The sequence below is a fragment of the Akebia trifoliata genome, chromosome 8, assembly GCF_017979445.1.
Source record: "Akebia trifoliata isolate Shusen 1 chromosome 8, ASM1797944v1, whole genome shotgun sequence".
NCBI lineage: Eukaryota > Viridiplantae > Streptophyta > Magnoliopsida > Ranunculales > Lardizabalaceae > Akebia > Akebia trifoliata.
The window spans coordinates 46,986,739-47,011,112 of record NC_141382.1 but is presented as its reverse complement, the minus strand read 5'-3'; the positions used below and the strand labels follow the sequence as shown (position 1 = coordinate 47,011,112).

At 34.4% G+C, this 24,374-nt stretch overlaps 1 protein-coding gene across 4 annotated transcripts; it reads left to right on the top strand.

Moving 5' to 3' along the window:
* Positions 1–6,843: 6,843 nt before the first annotated feature.
* Positions 6,844–22,739, top strand: LOC147397274 (putative sucrose-phosphate synthase 1). Of its 4 annotated transcripts, none has more exons than XM_086452809.1 (14): positions 6,844–7,210; positions 7,338–7,427; positions 14,067–14,308; positions 14,653–14,716; positions 14,859–15,557; positions 16,119–16,235; positions 16,421–16,552; positions 16,694–16,870; positions 18,033–18,086; positions 18,181–18,243; positions 18,360–19,319; positions 19,731–19,858; positions 21,483–21,789; positions 22,443–22,739. In XM_086452809.1, exons 1-13 carry the CDS (start codon positions 7,028–7,030, stop codon positions 21,760–21,762), a joined length of 3,189 nt encoding a protein of 1,062 aa, XP_086308935.1. In that variant the 5' UTR covers positions 6,844–7,027; the 3' UTR covers positions 21,763–21,789; positions 22,443–22,739. The 4 variants fall into 4 exon arrangements, with proteins under 4 accessions (XP_086308935.1, XP_086308934.1, XP_086308933.1 ...); XM_086452808.1 differs by lacking the exon at positions 22,443–22,739 and adding an exon at positions 22,099–22,309; XM_086452807.1 differs by lacking the exon at positions 22,443–22,739 and having other exon boundaries at positions 21,483–22,309.
* Positions 22,740–24,374: the final 1,635 nt, after the last annotated feature.

Here is a 24,374-nt window from a genome sequence, read left to right as displayed (position 1 = left end):
TTAATTTTATTTTTCTTTTACTTTACCCTCGAGATTTGAGAAAATCTAAATTCTAAATCAGGGGCATGATAGTATACCTTAACCCTACCAACCTTTAAAAAAAAATGCATCCAAGTCAAATAGGATCCTAGTAGAACTCATGATTATAACCATTAGATCTTGAGTTGTTTTCATGAAAGTTCTAAAAAAAAAAAGATAAAAGGTGCAGAATTGATGAATCCGACTTTGAAGCAATTTGTCGTTTCAATTTTTTGGTGAAACCCTCCTCATAACATGAAATGTGTTCTTTTATATCTATTTGATTATTTCACGTCCTTAGAGCATCTCCAACAACATTTCAAATTAGGTTACAATTCTAATTTTTGAAATAATCTCATGTAAGTGAGCTCCAATACATGTCTCAAATGATCTCTCGAATATAACAAATGCTAAAATCGATGTTATATTTGACATTGATTTTAATATGTCTCACAATTTGTTAAAATGATTTTTAGGTTATAAAAGATGTCTTTTGATTTTTTATTTTTATTTTACCAAATTGCCATTCAAACAATAAAAAATATAATTTGAATTTTATTTTTTATTTTACTAAAGTGTCATTCAATGGCATTTTTTTGTTTTTTTATAAATGAAGAAGTATGGGAGAGAGACCTGTCAAATATGATAATTTTGCTCTTTGTTTTCTTAAAAAAAATTAAAAACAAATATAACATTACCATTAAAGGTGCTCTTACTTTTTTTTATTTTATATAATAATGATTTTCTTAGACCCCCTTCAACATACGTCTCTTGACGAGTACAGATCTTTTTCTTCTCGGGATATACATTTGTATATATTTATGGGGATGTGCCCTTGTGTATCCCGATGAAGATATCTATGATGCCACGTCAGAAAAAGGATGGGGGCGTCAGAATATCACGAGCCTAGTTCTTAACCTTTAGAATATCTTTAGAGACGCGTGTATTCAGAGGAGAGGGTTGAACAGTGGTCCCTGGCGGCTTCAATACATCGATTGAATGAGAAAGGGTAAAATCACTTTGCTTACTAACTTAGTAAGATATCAAATCTTACTAAAGTCTTTGGGGCCACATGGATTATCACAATGGCCATCCAACACAACAGCCTTCTTGTGTTCATAGAAAAATTCAGATTCTGAAACAAAATAAATTCAACAAAAAATATTTTTTTCAGATTCATATAACTTTGAAAATGTACCGCTTGAAAAGTTTCAAATTCTCAAAATTTAAAATTAAATTCAACAAAAAAATAATATATTTTTGAGATTATTTTTTTAAGTCGTTAGAATTTCCTTCTCCATAATCATGTGGAAGGAAACAGATCATGTTTTCTGTGATAAAAAATGTAAACTCACGACTCTTAGTAAGATTACAAATCTTACTAAGTTTGTGAATTTATACTGACTCTAAGAGTTATCCAATTCAGCAAATGGATGGCCTGAAAAGACTCCGGAAAGATTATAAGACAAATCAAAATAGATAGATTTACCCGACAGATATAACTATTGCACTTTTATTATAAAAACTCTCTTGAAATTTTGACAACTCGAAGGAAATCATGCTTTATGAAGCTCGTTACCCATCAAACCTAATTTTATCAAGCTCGCTACTGATCAAATTTGAGAGCAAATTCCACATCATAAATTTTTAATTTTTTATAGTTAATTTGTTACTTGGCATACCTTGAAGTCTTAAAAAATTCGCAAAATTTTTAAGAATTAAACAAGAAATTGCCAACAAGGCCTTGGAGTAGATTCTAACCACATTAATTCGTGACATTCAAAAATATGTTCTAATGTACAAGATTATAAAAGATAAAATTCTAAGAATTCAAAAAAAAAAAAAGTTAAAAAAAAAAATTTCACCGTTGAATTTTAATTTTAAATTTGGTAGTTTGATATCCATCCATTTTCAACATCTACTATCAAGATCAAAAAGATTTTTTTTTTTTTCTCTCAAATATGAATTTTTACATGCAATCTAGAAGTACATGTTGTTGGATTACTATTTTGATTGTCCACGTGGTCCCAATGTCCCTTAGTATGATTTCAAATCAGTAAATCTCTCTTGAAATATGGATAACTAACTTTCTGTACTTGCGAGGGAGATGTGTTCTATATTTCACATACTAATATTATTTTATTACAATTATTATTATTATTATTATTAATTTTTTTCAATAATAAGAATTTTAGTATAAAACAACAAAGAGTTGTGATTTTCTGAACCCTCTGACACACACACCCCTAATGTGGCATGAGTTAGAATCATAGATTTCCCCCCTCAGGATACACAATTATATATCTCCATAAATATGTGTAATTATGTATCTCGAGAAAAAAAATCTATGATTCTATCACATGTCACATTTGGGGGCATGTGTCAGAGGGGGGGTGTAAGAAAATCACTATTTAGTAATAAAAGTGTATGATTTTAAGCATATCTCGAAGCACAAAAAAATAGAGAATTGAGTCAGACTATGTTATTATCTAATGACAAAGATCAAATAAACCAATCATTCATTATTGTTATTAGAGCAACTCGTTTATTTTTACCTCTTAAGAATGTATAATAACCAACCCTTATCTTTACTATTATAATGAATGAGGATGGGAGCATGGTTTTAAATCTTGTTCGAGATTGAGATGACTCATCTAATTTGTTTCGGTATCATTCGCCAACAAGACGGATAAACAAATCATTTCAAATCTGACATGTTTCTTAAAAGTCACTCCATTGTCTCATATTATTGAATGATACGACTCGAATAAATCTGATAACTTATCCGTGACAACTTGATCTCGTTCATGGACTAGACGAAATATCAAAACAAGTTTCAATACCATGGGTTGGAGAGGAAGTGGCTCAACACAAAAATTTGAGTTGACATATACCCCTACTTTTATATTTTAAATTAATATAACCAAGGTCATTTTAATTACTTATTTTCAAAAATTATTAAAAAATAATAATCTTTTTTTTATTATCTAATTTAAAAATCTCTTCAATCAATATCATAAATTACAAATAAATCCTTTTGATACATGTGCGCTTACACATGCTACCTTCTAGTACTTTATAAAGGGAGTGCGAAAAATTTGAGACTAATTTACGAGTTTGCCTCTCATTCTCACATCTCCCTCTCTAAGATTGTAGACGAGTTATTTAGGTTTCGTAAAAATAAAATAAAAAAAATAAGGTGAACGCTAACATTAAAGACCTTATGAAGATGTTAGCATTCTCCACCAAATTCGCTTTTCAAAATATATATCTTCATTTTGTTTTTAGTAAGAAGGACTAAGGTATGTTGGTCTTTTACATGATAAATGCATGTATTATATCCTTAATAGATATTTTTATTACATTGGCATTGATTATTAAAATATTTATTACAAACAATACATTTAAATCTAAATACTAAAATGTCATTAGTTTTATTGTATAAAAAATATTTATTATTTAAGAGACTAACATATCCTTATTTCTTTTACTAAAAAGTAAAATGAATAGAGATATTATTGTAAAGTAAATATAGTGGAGAATGCTAACGTCTCCATGAGATTTTGAACATTAGTATTCATTGTATAATAGGAAATGTTCGCCACCTTATTTGTTATACGTTTTTTATTCTGCATGGATTATAAGTTTTGGAATGGGCTTTCTTTTTGTGAGGATGATCTCTATGGTGAGGAGATCATCCTCATAACAAATCAGCCAATTTCGAAATTTCTAACCCTATGTTTACAAATTGAAGAATCGTAGGCCATTAATTTTTTATAAATCACTTTTGATGTGGTTAAAAGTTTTGGAATGAGCCGATTTTTTGTGAGGTTGATCTCCTCACCATAGAGATCATCCCTCACCAAAAATTAGTCAATTCCAAAAACTTCTAACCCATATAGGACAAAACATGTAAGACAAATAGTAAAGTGCCGAACATCATATATATAGGGATGAGATCCATTGACTCCTTAGAATGACTCATGAAAAAATCACATGATCCCAACCCTTTAAACACAAAATCCAATGGTTGAGATTTATGATTATCTTGATAACACAAATATCAGAGATACACATCTCGAGGATAAATCTCAATCATTGGATTTTACATTTAAAGGGTTGGGATCATTTATTTTTTTTCATGAGTGACTCATAGGAGTCAAGGGATCCTAACCTATATATATACACGTGGAGATTATAAGCTTTTATTCTAATATTATAGAAGAAGATGGGTTCTTTTTTTTTTATAAGGAAAATCAACATTTTTATTTTAACAATAAAGGTAAAATATAATTTTAGTAAGATTTGAGAAGAAGAGTCAAGGTTGAAAACTTCAGTTAAAAACAAAATCGCAAACATCAGAAGAAAAATAAATGGAGACTTAATTCATAAATCTCTAATCAAGGATATTTTTTCTTTTTTGGAATATTTTAAAAAAGAACAGACAATTTTTTTTTTAACAATGTTTATGCCCAACAACATAGACATGTTGGTTCTCATGAAATCCAACATCCTTATGATAATAATAAAAAAAGGAAAATTACTAAAAGATGATTAAATATTTTAATATTTGTCAAAAAAAAAAAAATCTATTTTTTCAAGAATTGTCAAAAACAAATTAAGTAGATGGACAATTCAACATTTTAATAACTCGCTGGACTATAGAACATTGGACTGTCCAGTATTTTAAATGGAGGCTAAATTATTGAGGTGTTAAAGCAAGCTATTAAAACGTTGGACATTTCAACATTTTAATCATTCAAGAGTATTTTTAGTAAAGCAATTTATTTTAACAAATTGAACGGTCCAACCACTTCATTTGTTTTTGGTATATATATATATATATTTTTTTTTTGTTGAGAAAAATAGATTTTTGTGTAAATATTAAAATATTTAATTCTCTTTTAATAATTTTCCCTTAAAAAGTGAGAGAGAAAATACAATAATTTGTTGGCCGTTTAATTCTATTGTGTCGAAGATTGAACGCAAATAGTTTTTCTTACCTATCAAAATAAAAAAATAGATTTTATACAAAAGCCGTTTTTATTCAAACAGGCCGCATATCTAAAATAAAATAATTCACCAATTATAATTAATAAAATCAAATTGAAGGTGACAGAGTTTTAAAGAATTAAAAGTCTAAAACACGCGTCACAAACCTAACGGTAAGCAAGAGCACCGCAAATCCTGTCAACAGAGACACTTTTTTAAGAATTATTAGTGGAATAAATAATTATTAAAAATAATATCAACCTTTTAAAATAGGAAAATTTATGTGATAGCCATAGATGTATTTCATCGAGATTCGTGTTCGAAGCATCTACAGTTATGTGCGAACCTCCTTCTCAAAAATGTGAGTATCGCAGTAATTCCAAGTGTCACCCCAGCATTATTCTTTAAAATAATATAAAAGGTTGAAATATTAAAATACTGTATTTCGTGACATGTGTGCCCTTGTTGGCGAGCACAGGTGTCTAATGATCCCAATTGAATAACCTGATATTCTCTTTTACTATTGGAGGATCTTTCCAGAAATCTGACAGAATCTTTTTAATTTAAAATATTTTTATTAATGTTTTTTCTAAATAATAAATAATTTAAGAGTTAAGACCTTATTTCATTACCATTTCAGTCCCAAAAACTATTAAAATCACAATAATGGACATCACCTTAGTACTTAATACCTTTTTGGTAACTTTTGAAAAAACATAGAATCTTTTTCGAAAATATTAATATATATTTTACTCTCGTTTAGTAATTTACCCTATTTTTATTGTTCAAAACTTTTAGACCTAACAATTAATCATCAGCATTGCCTATGAACCTTTGATTAAATTCAAAGCGTTGTGACCATTATTCGAGTACTGCGTGCAAAACACGAGTACTTGTCATTCTATTATTGGGAATTAAGTTAACACAAAATTGTAAAGTTGCTTTGAAAAATATGTCAATTTTTTGAGTCTATGGGTCCAAACCCAACATATGTGTATCTGAGGATGTTGTAAAACTTATATTACCTGAGCATTTACTCATCAAATGAAAATTAATCAATATCATCATTAATTTTGCATTGTGTACATGACAGGTGCCCTTATATAAGTATGTATCAGAAAGTTTTGACCAAATCCAAAGTCCTTCGATTATAACGAGTATGTTAGTTCTAGCAAGTAAGCGAAGGCAAATTTTGAAAGCAGGTCATTTGCCACTCAAATTTTAATCAATTTGGCAAATTGACACCTTTTGTATATCATCGATCAAGGATCAATATAGACTCAAGTTGGTTTATAGTTGAAACCGATCTCATCTTAATGATTTAAAAAAAAAAAAAACAAACAAACTACTAGAATGAGATAGGGTTGATCTAAGGGATCAAATCCAATAAACAAAAACAACCCAAAATTTGCTATAATAAGAGAAAAAGTCTTATTGAAATAACATTGAAATTGATGTCGTTTCATTCATTGGTGTGCACAGAACCATAGATACTTCTCACTTGTATCTCGATGAAAAATATCTATGGTTCTATACACATATCCACGTCGACATTGTATGAAACGATGTCAATTTCAATGTTACACCAATATTTTCCTAAGAGAAAGAAGGTAAGTTTAATTTTGTCAATATAAGGGGGCAGATTAGGTACCTGAGAGGGTAAGAATATTCTAATAATATCCAATTAATCACTATTTTTTCCTTTTTTTTAGTAGAAAATTTTTAAAGTTAAAATCCAAAAAAAAGAGAAGACAAATGAGTTGGAACTCTTTGAAAAAATCCGTGAATTATATAACTTATAAATTATAGCATTTTCTGGCTCTGTCACCATTTTTGGACACCTCTCAGTCACTCTCTCTCTCTCTCTCTCTCTCTTGGGGAGTCCTATGCCTCTTATTATTCCGAAAATCGAAGCGAATTAAGATAACCGTCTCTCTCACTCTTTCTCTGTCTCTGTATCTATCACTCTATATAAGTCTGGTTGAGAGAGTTTCAGAGAACTTGTTAGAAACCGTTAATGGCGGGAAACGATTGGCTCAACAGTTACCTTGAAGCGATTCTGGATGTTGGCCCTGGAATTGATGAATCGAAGTCTTCGTTGCTGCTGAGGGAGAGAGGGAGATTTAGTCCTACTCGTTACTTCGTCGAAGAAGTGATCACTGGTTTCGATGAGACCGATCTTTATCGCTCATGGGTTCGGGTACGAAATCAAGCTCAGTTTCCTCTATTTTTTTTTCCTATTTTTCTCCGATTCATCGATTAATTCGGTTTCTTTTCTTTCGTTCTCAATAAGATTTTTTCTTTTTTTTTTCTTCTTTGATTTTCAGGCGGCTGCGACGAGGAGTCCGCAGGAGAGGAATACGAGATTGGAGAATATGTGTTGGAGGATTTGGAATTTGGCTCGCACGAAGAAGCAGGTTCTATGATTCCTTTATTCTCTTTAATTAAGTTCAATTATTTTGGATTTTGTTTTTGGAATGCTTACAATAATTCGATCTGCATGTGAAATTGCAATTTGTGATTTTTCGAGCCTTTTTTAGTTCTATTGCGTTGAGATCGAAGTTTAGTATATTTGGGGATCTGAAACTATTTTTTTAGATCGGTTATCTGAAATATGTAGCAATTTTGTGTTATTATTCTTATCTAATATAGGTGATTGGTTGGATTTTCTTATTTGGTAAAGAATTAACAAGTGATCTCACTAATAAGAAATAAAAAATAAAAAAATATGAATTTGGAAATTATTTAACATCTTAATCTTACTAGAGATTGCAAATTGAAGTATATTGTTTCAGACTCAGTTGTTATTTAATCTTGCATTTATCTTATTTTCCAGTCCACTGCTTTGTGTGGTCTGATTCAGGGTTGTTTCAATGCAAGTTGAAGCCTAAGGTGAAATCTTAAAATGAGGACTTTTTGTGAGTTAAAAACTTGAGAGAGGTCAATGGAGACTGGAGATAATGTAAAAAGGATTTTGAAATCATTATTATTTATTTTTGAAAATTTTAACAAACAAGTAGGGGTGTCAATGTATCGTTTCAGTTTGGTTCCTAAGTTATTTAGAATCATAAACATTATTTTTTTAGGTTTCGATTCTTGTCAGTTCTGATTCTGATTCCAAAATAAGTGGAACCGGAGCTAGCCACCTAAAAACACTGGTAACCCATCGATTTCTGTTCTCAAAAATCAAATGAGAAAAATATATTTTTCATCATTGTAAAATCTTAAAAAAAAAAAAAAAAAACCATATTATCTAACAAAATTATCAACTTAATTACTATCTATTCTACTAAAGATATGCATTAGTGTTTTTCTTTTTTCAAAAAGTAAAATTTATCTTCTTTTCAAGTAATAAACTTTCGGAAGAGATGGTCATTTTTTAAGTTTGTAGAGGACATAAATGAAGGATAAGGTCTTAGGTGATGTTAATGGAGATGATCATCATCGGAGGGAAGATGGTGGCTCCTCAGATCAAAGGGGAAGCTCCCCCAGCAAGAGGAAAGGTCTCCCCCAAGAGAAAGGAGATGAGAGTCCCAAATTAGGGTTTCAGCCTCCTTTGCTGCCCTAGATTATCATTTATAGGAAAGCCCCCTTGACTTTGGTCTTTTGTTATAGATTCATTAAGATGACTTAAATGCCCCTATGATTCATTTTGCACCATCTACAAAGTTCTAATGCATAGTTTATATGAAAAATGGAAGAACTTTATATAATGTATATTAATATTTAAGAGCAGAAAAACCTTAAATCATCTATGGTATAAAACGAAATGACTAAATAAATCAGCTCCGCTTATCTATCAGATAGAACTTAACGGTTCCGATTAGATGGGTACCCATTGACACCCCGGCGCTCAAGATTTAAATTTATTTATTTATTTTATTTTTAAGTTTCAAGATGGGATTGTTTTAAAATTTTTGGAAACTACCTTTTCTTGGGAATCCTCCAACTTCGATGATTTTGAGTTAGTTTTTATTTTTATTTTTTAATATATAACTTTAAATAGAATAGATTGAATTGTAAGAGTTTGTTTTTCTTTCGAAACTAATATTTATGGGAATCTAAGACATCTTGGGAGATCTTCTGGTTAGTTTTTTTTCTTTTTGAAAAATTATCCCATTTCCTACATATGTGAATGTAATAATTTGTTTTTTCAGAAAGACCAAGGATCTAGAACGGGTGTCTCGTTCCTATAGCATAGCAATGGTGTCTACATGGCGTGTTTTGGTAGGAGTTTGAGATACATTGGGCTGCAAACTAAGTAGTTTTTGCATTGCAGGCAGCCCAATGTGTTTGTTTCCTAACAAACATGTGCTACATAGACGCCTTATTTTACTTTTGGAATGGGATACCGTTCTAGATCGCAATTCCAACACTTGAAGAGGTGTAATAAAAAATTTAATGTTTTGTTATTTAAAAAAAAAAATTAAAGTGATAATTAGTTAAAACAAAAAAAATTGGGGGCCTTCTCCAATAGTGAGGCCTTAGGTGATTGCCTAAGCAGCCTTATGCTTCGGCCTGCCCTGATCTGCTTCATGCTAGCATACTGCTTGATTTGTTAAAAAAAGGCTTTAAAAGTGGTGATGATATTGAGTTTATGGTTGGTTAAATCTGGAATTGAATAGTAATCTAGTACTTAATAAAATAAACTATTGGAATTTAAAAGAAAAAAAATTGAGCCGAAATTGTCTTGGTCATTGTAAATTTTTTGATAGTTAAACGAAATTTATAAATAAGTAGAAAAGAGCAAAGGCTTTTCATAAATTAAGTGTAGTGCAAAGAGACATACTTTTTGTAAATTAAGTGTAATGCTTTAAAATGGAGGATGGAATAGTCTTCAATAGTATTATTTTGTGATCATATTGATTTCACTACTTTCTGGATTGACAATCATCAATAATTGGTGCTAATTCATTAATTTTTTTTTATTGATAAAATTTTTTATTCAAGAAATGGACGTCAATAGACCTACCAATGAAGGGGATATTCATAGTATATTGAATCCCATCTAAACAAAAAATCCTCAAACTAGAGAATCCCAAATTCCTGAACTGCTTGCTCTTTTGCAAATTAATGGTGAATTAGAAACCACCTCAAACAATAACAAAAAGAAAAAAAAAAAAAATTTGATCCACTTCTAGAAGCCTCTAGAAACACCAAGGTCGTCTGCAAATTGCAAGTGTGACATGATGGGACCCTTCTCATTGACTAGGAAGCCTCTCAATGTACCAATGAAGCCTCCTACCCATCAATCTACTTGAATGCTCCACAATGATATTTAGAAATATGATTGATCCTCTAGTGACAATTTGTCGTTCAATGAAAGAACTCCACATCACCTTAGTTTCAATTTTTAGCCTATCTCCTCCAATGCCAACATTCTTTGGAAGTCCACTTGATGTTTTTCCTTAAAGCCTTCTCTTTGAGGGACAGATTGCTTTCTCAAACCTGAACAAGATTGAATGGTTCCTTTCCAAGCCCGCTTCGAGGAAAATTGGAGAATGGCCAGATACTAGATTAGGCTCACATGACTGCACAACAGAGCTAAAATGCTCTTCCCAAGAACTGGACATCAATTACCCATCCAACCTGGAGAAGATATGGATTTCCTGGTTGTTGGACCATGTGAATAACCTTACTCCCCCCCCCCCCCCCCCAATTAAAAAGAAGAAAAAAGAAAAAAGAAAAAAGAAAGAAAAAAAGGATGTCAATCTCTCATCAGATGCTCTTATTATTTCTAGTCAAACTTGATCCACCTCTTCTTTAGAAGGAAAGCCTAATTACATTAAATCACCCCTAAACACAATGGTCTATCCCAAAATGTCGCGACATCATCAAGTTCTTCTAAAAATTGATAGTGTTTATCCTCCAAACTTGGGCCACAACCCCCCTCCCCCTACCCCACAAAAAAAGAAAAAGAAAAACAGATTCATCAACCATTTGGCACAAAATAGATGCAGTGGAATCCCCTATCAACTTATCCAACACGGTGATGGATGTTAGATCCCACATCACAATGATCCCACCTATGACCCATTTTCCGAAAGCCCATACTGAACTTTGTCCCTCAAACCTCATAACTGCGCTATAATGTTGTCACTAACAATACTCAGTTTAGACTCTTGAAGGACCACAATGTGCAGATTGATGGATGTGATTGTTGCCATCCATTTGGCCTTCTCACTTGACCGCCTAACATTCCAAGAGAAGACCATGAACATCGTTATGGTCACTAGTCGTCTGCTCCTTCCTTCTTACACCTATTGTTTTCAAGGGAAATTCTCTCAAATCTTTCATTAGATTGCCCCCTCCTTTAGAAGCCTCAACTTGGCTTTTTTTTACAGATTCACAGTTCCTACACTCTTCTCGATTGGATTGAAGCTGAGGCTTCTCTTTTTAGCACTTGTTTTTTTACAGCAATGTTACCTAGACCCGTGCTTATCTATAAGTTGCGACACTTTACATGTTAATTTGCATTGTTTTTCCACAAAATGCCATTGCATTTTACCATGTCGAAATGAGACGCACTTTGATGATATATGGTGTTTTTCCGTACATGGTCCGACGTGTTGTGCAATGCTATGGTGTATCTAAGTACTAGCAAATGTTGGCACAAGAAAAATTAAAGTGGAAGTGCCAAGGTAACACCGCCTGACAGCAACATTGAGAGATTTTTTACAGGGGAGACCAAGCTCTTTTGGCTTCTCTAGAAAGTCCGAAATACCTCTAGGGATAATGTTATCCCTTCTAAACATGGCGCCTAGCTCCTTTTTGTTTGTTGTGTCAACCACTCGAGAACTAGTTGGTCCTTCTTGGAATCTCTGATGCTTGAAATCTTGCTCGAACTAGCTGTTCATCTCACTACCACTCAGCCATGTGTTAGATAAAGAAAATCTGTTATGATAAACATATGTGTTCTTTACGATTTTTTTTGGAAAAATTGGGATTAAAAGACCAGCTATTTAAACTTATAAATGGCAATACATGTTATATATGTACTTTTGCATACTTATATATTTTCTGGTTATGATAGGATTCCTTGTAAATAAATGTTATGCTAAGCAATTTTCTTGAAATTTTCCAATTTTATAGTCCATTTCTAAGTTTAGCCCGCATGTTTTCACATGTTCTAAAGTTTTTTTTTTCCTTCTGCTGCACCTTTAAAAGTTTAAATTTCAGATCATTTATGTACTAATCTGGATTTCTAACTTATCTATATGACAATTACTCTAGGAGTTGAGTAAGATTATCCATCGCCACATCTCCTTTATTGCCACATGGTGCGCTTTTCTTGGGCCTACTGATGCTTAATATTTGGCCACCATTTAATGGATCTTGTTGAACGTAATTGTTAGAATCATATTTACTTATTTAGTCCTTAGTGTCTGTTGATCAGGGTAGCTTTGGTTTACTCCTACATTGACCACAAGTTACCTTTTTACACTTCGTTGAAGGGTTTAGAGTCTTTCCCACATTACTCTTTGAGTCTTGTGGTTGAGACGTTGAAGATGATTCATTTAATGTTATTTTGTTGGGCCTTGAGCAAATCAATAGAGACACAGGGATTTTCCAATACTGTTGACCATATTAAGGATTTAATTAGGGATGGAAATGGGCCGGGTTTGGTCCGGGCTTAGCTTAACCCGTCCCTAGCCCCGATTGCTATTGTTCACCCAGAACCCACCCCAACCCCGACTCGGGTCTGATTTTTTTGACCCAACCCTGCTCCTAATAGTTTTTCTAAAACCCCCAAGCGAGTGAAGATATGAACGAGACTTTCATCCTTATTATACATATTTCCATACCCATCTGTTAATCTAGAGAGTTTCTACGGGGTCTTTTCCTCCGGCTTAAGTTATCCACTCAAGTAGCCTGCTCTGGAAGAGGAGTATGTATGGGAGGTATGTCTATTGACTTAGAAAGGCTTTGGTTTATCCTCGTCGAGACGACTGACTATACTATAATAGTGGTGAGTGGAAAGAGGCATTTGTAAGGTTCTACTAGTCAATCAGAAGGGAATTCATTTTTTTTCTAGATTTCTGTTTTTTGGGTTTAAGATTTTATATGAACCTAATCAAAATTATAAACAACTACTGAAATTGGTTGAATGAGTGTTATAATGTTTTGGAATTGAGATAATAATTTGAGCCAACCCTTTGTAATGCTTGAATGGTGTGTTTTAATCTTTAATTGTGGTGTGATAAATAATTTAAGAAATTGGGGTGCAATAAATTAAAGTAGGGTTCCAATAGCAGTTCTCAAATATATATAGGGGAAAAGGTTGCATGGACCGTGTAGAGCATGGACCAAGGTTCGCATTTGAGCCATTTGGACTGCCACGTTGGTCCAAATGACACCTCTTACCTCTTGATTTGTGGTCTAGATTAGGTTTGAAAAAACAAATCCTGAAAAAAAAAAATTGGGCTAGATCTTGAGTTTGAAAATGGACGGCCACTAAACTCTCAGATTTAAAATTTAGATCCAGTGGTGAAAAAAATCTTTTTTTTCAAATTTTTTTTGGAAGTTCATAAAATTTCATGCTCTACATGCACGTGTCACCTGATGGTGGTTTTGGGCGCCATGTTGGCATGTGGTCCATAGAGATAGATGGTCCTTCGGTCCATATTGTTGACACAACACTCAACACACACACACACATATATATATATATATATATATATCGCAGCGGTGTGTATCAAAACCATTTAAAAGTGTGAAAACCTGACCCTATAGGGACGGGGCAGGGCAATATTGCCATCGCTAGATATAACTATGGGTCAGATATTGTGTATGGTCCCTGCAATGCTAGTGAGGAAATGGATTCATTTGTCCAAAAGGGTCACTGCTTGATACTAATCATAAAACAATTATTTACTTATGTTGACAACCAACATTTGAAGTTTGAACTTTCAAATACTTTTAGATATGTTCAAATTTTTCGTGTAAGTTATAATCATAATGCTGTATGCAATGGGGAAGACCTAGCTACATCTTCTCGTAATGCTGAACAAATTTGTGATCATCTTATGAAGCAATTAATTTTTTTTCTAATGCAGATTGAGGGAGAGGAAGCTCAGCGTAAGGCCAAACGTCGTCTTGAGCGTGAAAGAGGCCGCAGGGAGGCAACTGCTGATATGTCCGAAGACTTATCAGAAGGAGAGAAAGGAGACATTATGGGTGATATTTCATCGCATGGTGATAGCAACAGAGGCAGATTGCCTAGAATCAGTTCTGTTGATGTGATGGATGCCTTGGCTAGTCAGCTCAAGGAGAAAAAGTTATACATTGTGCTAATAAGGCATGAACTGAACTTTTATGCACACCTTTATACTGAGGTTAGAAATAGGTCTTAAAATGATCTGTTGTTGTCAACTTTAGATGCAGTCCAATCGGTAAATATAGTTTGTAAAGTTATTTTGACACGAGTATGATGTCAGTGGAACACTTCTGGTATTGGATGGAATTATGGTTTCGTTTCATCTTATGTCAATTGGACAGCATGTGGAGATCGGCTTTGAAGGGAATTTTCTGTTGTTTTCTCATTTTGAAACATGTATATTTTTAAGAATATTAGAATAGGGGCTTTACGATTTTCAGACATGCATGATGGTTTTTGATGTTTTTTTAACACTCTTCATGCAGCCTCCATGGCCTGATACGTGGTGAAAATATGGAGCTTGGACGGGATTCTGATACTGGTGGTCAGGTAACACTTATTATTATTATTTTTAAGTTCTCACTGATGTGGTTTTGTCTATAGTGTGAAGTTCTTCGAAATTTTCATTGCAAGGTCTATATATTGTCCCAGTATTTGTGGGGAGATTTGAATATTCACCATTTTTTATTAGGTTAAATATGTTGTGGAGCTTGCAAGAGCTTTAGGCACAATGCCTGGTGTTTATCGGGTTGACTTGCTGACTAGACAAATTTCGGCACCTGACGTAGATTGGAGTTATGGTGAACCAACAGAAATGCTGACCTCACCAAGCTCCGAAGGTTTCATGGATGAGATAGGAGAGAGCAGTGGTTCTTATATTGTTCGAATACCATTTGGGCCAAAAGATAAGTATATCCCAAAAGAACTTCTTTGGCCTCACATTCCAGAATTTGTTGATGGTGCACTTAATCACATTGTACAAATGTCCAAAGTTCTAGGGGAACAAATAGGTGGTGGGCAACCAGTTTGGCCTGTTTCCATTCATGGACATTATGCAGATGCAGGTGACTCTGCTGCTCTTTTGTCTGGGGCTTTAAATGTACCAATGGTTTTCACAGGCCACTCGCTTGGCCGGGACAAGCTAGAACAGCTTCTAAAACAAGGACGCCAATCAAGGGAAGAAATAAATGCCTTATATAAAATAATGCGTAGGATAGAGGCTGAAGAGCTGTCTCTCGATGCCACTGAAATTGTTATCACGAGCACCAGACAGGAGATAGAGCAGCAATGGAGTTTGTATGATGGCTTCGATGTTAAACTTGAGCGGAAATTGAGAGCAAGGATCAAGCGCAACGTGAACTGTTATGGCAGGTTCATGCCTCGCATGGTTGTAAGTACTAAATTTACATGGTGGTATCTTAAATTCTCCAAGTAAGATGGAAACTTCTTAATGTATCTAAATACTAAATTTGTTTTCATATTGATGGGCATCTCATTCATTCCTTGTTCTGCTGGTCTGGGAGATGAACTTCTTCAGGCTTGCTCCCACAGATTTTAAAAAAAATTACATTATCCTCCTTAAAATTTGATATGTTTTGAGTTTGCCCCTACAAACTTTTGGCAGTTGTCCCCACCCCACTCAAGTTTTATTAGAACCTTTCTATTTGGTTAATATTTGGCAGTTTCCCCCACACCCACCGATGGCATTACCCTTGACTTAGGTCTTCTCTCATGGATTAATAAGAAATGACTTAAATGCTCATTTCTACAACCTCTAACAAAAAACCCATGAATTTTCTCCTCAAAACCACTCATCTTCATGCTCTTCAACCTTATCAAGCAACTATAGTTTGCCCCCATGACAAGAAAATCCTGCTTTCGCCCCTGAATTCCTTGATAGTTTATAAAATGGATTTAGAAAGTAAATCTTTCTTGTTATAATTATCTGCAGATTATTCCTCCTGGTATGGAGTTCCATCATATTGTTCCACATGATGGTGATATGGATGGTGACACGGAAGGAAATGAAGATAACCCAGCTTCTCCAGATCCACCTATTTGGTCTGAGGTAGTAATAATTTCTTTAAACTACAATCCTGAAATGAACAGCCAATATTTGATGTTCTTGTCTTCCAGATTTAATTGTCTAAGTCTTATTTCCATTGTAAAACCTTCCTTTATTTTTTTCCCCTTTTGGGCCATACTGGTCCTCTTGACTTCAGATTTTACTCAGGTGGGTTTTATATTTTGCAGATAATGCGTTTCTTCTCCAACCCGCGCAAGCCTATGATTCTTGCCCTTGCTAGGCCAGACCCTAAAAAGAACATAACAACTCTGGTTAAAGCATTTGGAGAATGTCGACCATTGAGGGAGCTTGCCAACCTTGTATGTCTATTATTTTGGCTATTGTTTAGCTTGGTCGAATTACCTAATTCCATTTGTTTACTATTGTATTGAGATGAAATGGCTTGTTCATTCAGTCATTACCTGTTTTATGAAAAATTCTCTTAATTTTTCTTGTTGCAGACATTAATAATGGGTAACCGAGAAACTATTGATGAAATGTCGAGCACAAGTGCATCTGTTCTTCTCTCGATACTTAAACTAATTGACAAATATGATCTGTATGGCCAAGTGGCATACCCCAAACATCACAAGCAATCTGATGTTCCTGACATTTATCGTCTTGCAGCAAAGACGAAGGTACTCCTTACAATTTCTATATCTGACTAAGATGTAATGCAAGTATTTCTATTAATTTAAAGTTAATAGAAGACAATTTAGTTATAGTAGTTGATATCATTTCCAGTATTCTGCTTATTGTGCCTTAAGGTAAATTACTTTTGAGTCAGCTCGTGCTAGTGCTATTTATCCCCTTAAAATTGTTTTGTTGTTCCCACTTTATAAAATTTATACCCAAGGAAGGCTAGCTAAAAGTTTTAAGTTTCTTTCTTTTCTGTGATGTTGGACATTATAGTACTTATAAAAATAAAGTTTTTTTTTTAATATTTCTCAAAAGAAAAATGTTGGACAACACAGTTAATTACTCACATAAGAAAGATAATCGATTCCAAATTGGGTTAGAGTTCCACTAGTACCAGAAAACAGGTCCACCATTTACATATTTCTTTATGGTTCTCATGACACCGACGTAGGATGTCCTGGTAGTGAATGTTAATTAGTGGAATTTTGAGTTGTATGTTTGATTCCTTGAAGTTGTAAATTAGATTTTTTTTTTTTCTTTTTTTTCAAAGAGGTAAGGGGGGGGGGGAGGTCTGTCTTATTCAATTAATCTATTTATCTTATTCTCTAAAAGCATATCTCCTGCTTGGGTTTGTTATATTGATGTTTTGATATAAAATATTTTATATAAAAAGGTAAAAAAACAAACAAGGTTGACTAGTTTATTTATCCAGATTAACAGTTTTGGAGAGGAAGAAGAAGAGATGGAAAAAGTGTAGTGTGTCTTTTCTCACTCACATATTAGCATATTCAATATTTTTGAGAAATACACTTGGAATTGTGATTATTTATTAGAGAAATATTAGTATCCTAGAACTACCCAAAATAAACTTTTGTACTCTCGCCCTGAAGTCCGTGCATAGATAGATACCGTAGAACATAATTCTTGCTTCTGATATTTGGTTTCTCTCTTTTAGTGAGCCATGTGGTTCAAATTGCCTAGCTATTTCACTACAGAAGTATCAACTTTATTTATTTATTTTACTTCCACCTTTTCTTGTTAAAATTCCTGCTTATTATTTTTCCTTTTATATATGCATGTTGAACTATGTTGTTAAACAAAAGAATGTTATGTTAGTTTATTAGTTCAAAATCCTAAAATCCTTATTCTGCATTTTTGCAGGGAGTTTTCATCAATCCAGCTTTCATTGAACCTTTTGGACTTACTTTGATAGAGGTGCTTGTCTCTTATCAACTGCCCTAAATCTTTAGGATTTCATAATTTAATTTATTTTACTAGCCAACCTAAGCTTTGCTATTTGACTGAACAGGCTGCAGCTTATGGTTTGCCCATGGTTGCCACGAAAAATGGAGGTCCGGTTGATATTCTTCGAGTATGTTAACCCATTGATCCCAGCATTTAGTTTAGAAAAAAATGTAGATCCATTTGTTTTAGCAGTGAGATGAGTTTTCTTGGTAATTTTCTTTACTAACAGTAGAGGTGTGGCAGGTTCTTGACAATGGCCTCCTCGTTGATCCCCATGACCAGCAGTCTATTGCTGGTGCTCTTTTGAAGCTTGTTGCCGATAAGCAGTTGTGGGCACGATGTCGGCAGAATGGATTGAAAAATATTCACCTATTCTCATGGCCAGAGCATTGTAAGACTTACTTATCTCGGATAACCAGTTGTAGACCAAGGCATCCACAATGGAAAAGAAGTGATGATGATATTAATTCAGAATCAGATTCACCAGGTGATTCCTTGAGAGATATACAGGATATATCTTTAAACTTAAGACTTTCAATGGATGGTGAGAAAAATGAAGAGAGTGGTAGTCTCGATAATGCTTTAGATTCTGAAGAAAAGGCTGTTAGTGGAAAGAGTAAGTTAGAGAATGCTGTTTTTTCATGGTCAAAGGGTATTCTAAGAGACTCTCTAAAGTCTGGGTCTGGTGAGAAATCAGACCAAAATATTAGTTCTAGTAAGCATCATGCACTGAAGAGGAGGAAACATATTTTTGTGATTGCTGTGGACTGTGATACCAGTACAGATATTCTTGAAATTATCCAAAAGGTTTTTGAGGCTGCGGGAAAGGATCGAGCTTCGGGCTCCATAGGGTTCATATTGTCTACTTCCTTGACCATATCTGAGATACATTCTCTTCTGCTCTCTGGAGGTCTGAGTACCACTGATTTTGATGCTTTTATCTGCAACAGTGGTAGTGAGCTCTACTATCCATCAAATTCTGAGGACCATCTTAGCCCTTCTGGTCTACCCTTTGTAGTTGACTCTGATTATCATTCACAAATTGAATACCGTTGGGGTGGTGAAGGACTGAGGAAGACCATGATTCGTTGGGCTGCTTCTACTACTGATAAGAAGGGAGAAAATGGAGAGCAAATTGTTATTGAAGATGAACAACGATCAACCAAATATTGCTATGCATTTAAAGTGAAAAACCCTTCATTGGTAAATTTACTTTTTCCTTGCTATCTTGTGAGTTCCCAGCATATGGTAGTTTTAAGGCACATTGAACCGTACAATTTATATGACCGGTTACAACTTCGTTTTTTTTTTTTTTTTTCATATCTTGTGCTGCTTGTGTGCTTTTCGATGTCGTGAAATGTATAAGAGGTACAAGTTGAAGATTTAAAATCTCGTTTCTAGGCAATGTTTCAGTCAGGAGAAAAACCAACACAGTCTTGACCAAAACATTCCGAGACATTTGAACACTATCCTTGACATTCAATGTTCCAGAGTCAATGTTCCTTTCCGGTCTCCACCGAAATTGGAAAGTTACATTGAGTTATTCCTAAGCGGAACAAAACTTTGAACCATATGTGACAATGGATTTCTTAACGAATGCTTTTGCTTTTACAGATCCCCCCTGTTAAGGAGCTTCGGAAGGTGATGAGAATCCAGGCTCTTCGATGTCATGTCATATATTGTCAGAATGATAGCAAGCTTCATGTAATTCCTGTATTAGCTTCTCGATCCCAAGCCCTCAGGTATAAAATTATAGTTTTTTCCTCATCTTTGGACATAAGATCTTCTTTTGATCTCTTCTTAGTTCAGTATGGTGTCTGAATGTTTTTGACGTAATATTTTATTACTTCAAACTTTATTTGGGTTGGTGACTAACATCCTTTTTATTTTGAGAACTTATATTGCCACTCCAACTTTTGCTTTTAACCCACCAAGTATATAATGCGCCAAACAAGGATAAATGCACACCAAATACCTCATATCTTAACCTTCTCCTAGGGTTGTCTTTGGAGAAGAAACCCTAATGACGATTTTGAGAGAAGAGAGGTAGTGCAAGAGGTTTTTCCGACAGCCTAGATAGAAGAAGAGTTTATGAGAGAAAGGGAGTGGAGGAGTAGAGAGAGCAGAGAGTGAAACAAGGAGAGAAGCCATAGGAGTGGGTTTTTTCAACTAGGTGGTTAATTTTTCTGATAAAAAACAGGTGTTGTCTGGTGGTTAGGTAATTCTAAAAAAAAGCCCCCCCCCCCCCCCCCCCCTCTGAATCTGGTTTTGAAGAAGCTCTTGATCGCCTCTCCCTGTTGTGTAAAACAGTTTTGAAGCTCTCTCTCAAATTTTCTTTGAAGAAAAAGACATGGATTATGAAGGTGGGGCATTCTAAGGAAAAGATGGTGTAACAATATTGGTTTTCTCTGTTTATGTGATTGATATCCTTGTAGTTAACAAGGTCAATTTAGGTGATAAGTTCTCTAGAATGTTAAAAGGAAGTCGTGGCGCATAGAATTTTGGGAATACTTGCATTTCAATGGCTCTTCTCGTTTCAAAGTACGCATAGATTTGTTAAAAAATAGAGGGATTGGCTGCCCCATTTGATGGGGTGAATCTTATGACATGGTTGTAGTTAGGGCTGTCAAGGGATCTTATCGGTTTGGATACATCAATATCTGAATCCGAAATTTTTATCTGATATCCGAATTTGAATTCGACGGATGTTCTAAAACTCTATCTGAATTCGAATCTGACTATCCTATCGGATATCGAATAATATCCAATTAGAATTTGAATAATTTGTATATTAAAAAAAACCATAATTTTTCCTTATCCAACTGATTTTTCATTATTAAAAAAAATCCTATTATATATTATACTATATAATAAATAAATCAAATCAAATAATATATATTATATTATTTATATAAAATATAAATTAAATGAAATAATATATATTATATATTATTTTGAATCAGATATTATCGGATTCGAATTTTCGACTATCCATTGACACCCCTAGTTGTAGTCATCCAGTGATCAGAGTCTTTTATGTGGTCAGAGTATATGTGGCAGAGGATCAAAATGACTCGTGTAAAGCTTAGATGGGTTGGAAAATCTCATTGGTTCAGTTTTTATTTAGGAGACCCCCCAGCAGGACTCATTGCCTTAAGCATGTTTTCCCAGAAGTATGACCGAGATAAGGGCAGAAAAGGAAATCTCACCAAAATTTTCTAATTGCTTTTGTGATTGATTAATATTTTAGAGTTGGATTGAATGGTTCCAATGATTTTATTCCGACTTTTCTTGTTACATTCAAAGTGCTTCTCATTGCATCTGTTTAAGAGTGTCTTATTTCTAAAGACAAAACCATATTTCTAGGTATCTATACATTCGATGGGGCACTGATTTGTCAAATATGGTGATCTTTGTGGGAGAATCTGGGGACACGGACTATGAAGGATTGCTTGGTGGGGTCCACAAGACCGTAATATTGAAGGGAGTTTGCAGCAGCGAACGCACACAGATTCACTCTAACAGGAACTATCCACTGGAAGATGTCGTACCGTTTGACAGTCCCAATATCATTCAGACCACTGAAGGGTGTAGCAGTGACGACATACGTGTCGCTCTGGGAAAACTAGGCATTATCAAGGCCTAGCAAAGGTACTGGTAATGCCAAGAGAAGGTACATAACAGCCTCTATATTATATGTACAAAAGCGAAAAAAAGATTTGTCTCTTTTAATGTGGCTTTACCTTTGGCTTCCTAAATTGCCTTCAAACCTGAATACTGCTTCCAAAAACAGTTTCACTTCATTTTGGAACCTAGTCCTGAGTCACGCACTCCAGAAATACATAGGGCTGACCTTTATGAATCGTAAAAAATAAAATAAAAAAGACCAATTTCCCTTTTGAGTAGTACTTTTCCAAACTAGTCTCTTCTATAGTTTGAATTGGTCAGCTGAGTTTTCTCTCTGTTTTTTATTTGTGATCAGCTGTGCTTTCGGCCGGACCCCTTTACATTGAGATGATGATGGTTTCTAAATTTCTAAGTTATATATTAATCCGGTTGGGAGTGTATTAATAAGATACTGAGATTTTAAAATTTTGGGCCCTTCTTGTGATAACTGAGCTCTTAACTCTGCTACAGTGTAAAAAGTTTTGGGAAGCCCTCCTTCTTATATTAAGTTGTTTCTTGTTTGGTTATGCTAAATGGAATTTATGTGACACACACAATAATCATATCATTATTGAAGCCTTGATGCATAACTCTGGGTTGTTGGCTGAACGAATCCTTTTTAATTCTGGCCAGAGAGCCATGACATTCTAATTATTGCAGGTGGTATACAAAATATATGGACTAGAGATTAATCATCAGATTGCACAAATTGTGGAATTTTCCAAACATCATCAGGAATGGCCATCTTTAAGAGTTCTGATTTTGCGGTCTGTACTCGACTGAGTGGGAAGGGAACAGAACCATAAATCTTTTTCTTTGGGATACACAAGGAAATGATCAACAGTTCTGTGTGCTTGCCACGTCAGCCGAGTGAAAATTTTCTGGTCAGAATATCATTAGCGCCATTTTTAATACCTGAAAGAGCTGTTGTTTCAGCCAGAGCCTCCAAAGATTAGACCGCTGTTCATTTTCAAGCTTTGTTTTAATATTGGTATGTTTGATTGCACATGGAAAATAGGGTGGAAAATCAATTTCCATGGAAAATGACATTTTTCAAGTGTTTGATTGCACATGGAAATGGAATTCATTTTCCACCCCATTCAAAAAGTCCACTAAATCATGGATTTCACTTTCCCACCCATATGGGTGGGAAAATGAAATCCACCCATATTTTCCATCATCAATTCTTCACCACCACTACCACCACCACTACCACTACCACCACTATCACCATTACACTAACCTCGTCGTCGTCGTCGTCATCGGCTCCGTCTCCGACCACTTTCTATCTATTTTCTTCTTTTTCTTCTTCTCCTTCTTCTCCATCCCTCACCTCATCCGTCACCACTACCACCACGTTCTCCCCCCATCTTCCTCACTTACCTCCGTCGCCACCGTCACCGTCGTCGTTGTCGTCGCCGTCGTGGTCGTCACTTTCACCTTCGCCGTCGTCGTCGTCGTCGCCGTCGTGGCCGCCACCGTCGCCGCCATCGTTGTCGCCACATCCTCCCCCCTCTCTCTTCCTCGTCATCTTCTTCTTCCTCTCCCCCTCCTATCATCTTCTTCCTCCTTCTCCTCTTCTTCTTTTTTCTCATATTTTTCCATGATTTTATCCATGTGAAATCAAACAATGGAATTTGATTTTCCAACCCTACCTATTTTCCACAACTAATTTTCCATGGATTTTAAATTCCATGAAAAGTGACTTTCCATGCAATCAAACATACCCTTAGTCCATCTTCCTAAAATTTAAGAAGGAAAATGCTGGAATGACAGAAAGGTGACAAAAATGATGTGGTAGCACCCTCATAACCGTAGATGCTTTTTACTTGCATCTCGCAGAAAAGCATCTATGGTAATGTGCACGACACCATGGGTTTTTGTAATCCTAGTGTCTTCCTTTGTGTCACCCCAGCACGACTCATTTAGGAAACATGGCTGTGTCCCGCGAGCTTTTATCTACTCGTCTTCAATTGAAGTTCGGTTTTCTGTTGTTAATAAAAGACAAACATTTCATATGATAATAAGCTAGAAATAAGGCTTTTTAAGATATCAATTGGAAAATACCTGTACTGATCAGGATATTTTTTTTTTTTTTATAAAGATGGAAAAATAAACTTGTATCTTGCAATCAAGACAATTGTATCTAAAGGTGGACTTGTTAAACAGATGGTTTTGGTCTATTAAAACTAAATGAACAAAGCACTTGTTAAAAAGATACCATATTAAACCTAAGTTGCATTTAGCATTCTAAGGGTATCTATGATTGCAGAAAAATATTATCTGGAAAAAAAAAATCTGGTAAATGGTAATGAGAAAAATAATTCCCTTTGAAAATATTTGCAGGTGTTTTAATGCACCTAGGAAAATGTCAAAATGAGAATTATCTTTTAGTTTAGGGTTCGGGGTAATTATGGTAGAATAATATTAGGATTTTCCCTTCATGCAAGAAAAGCATTTTTCTAAGAAGTTGGCCGGGAGAAATGTTCCAGCCAAGAAGTAAAACTTATTTATCAGAAGAAACGGTTTTCCACAAAAATGCATATTTTCCTAAAAAACCATTTTTGCATCCGTTTTTTGCCCAATCATACA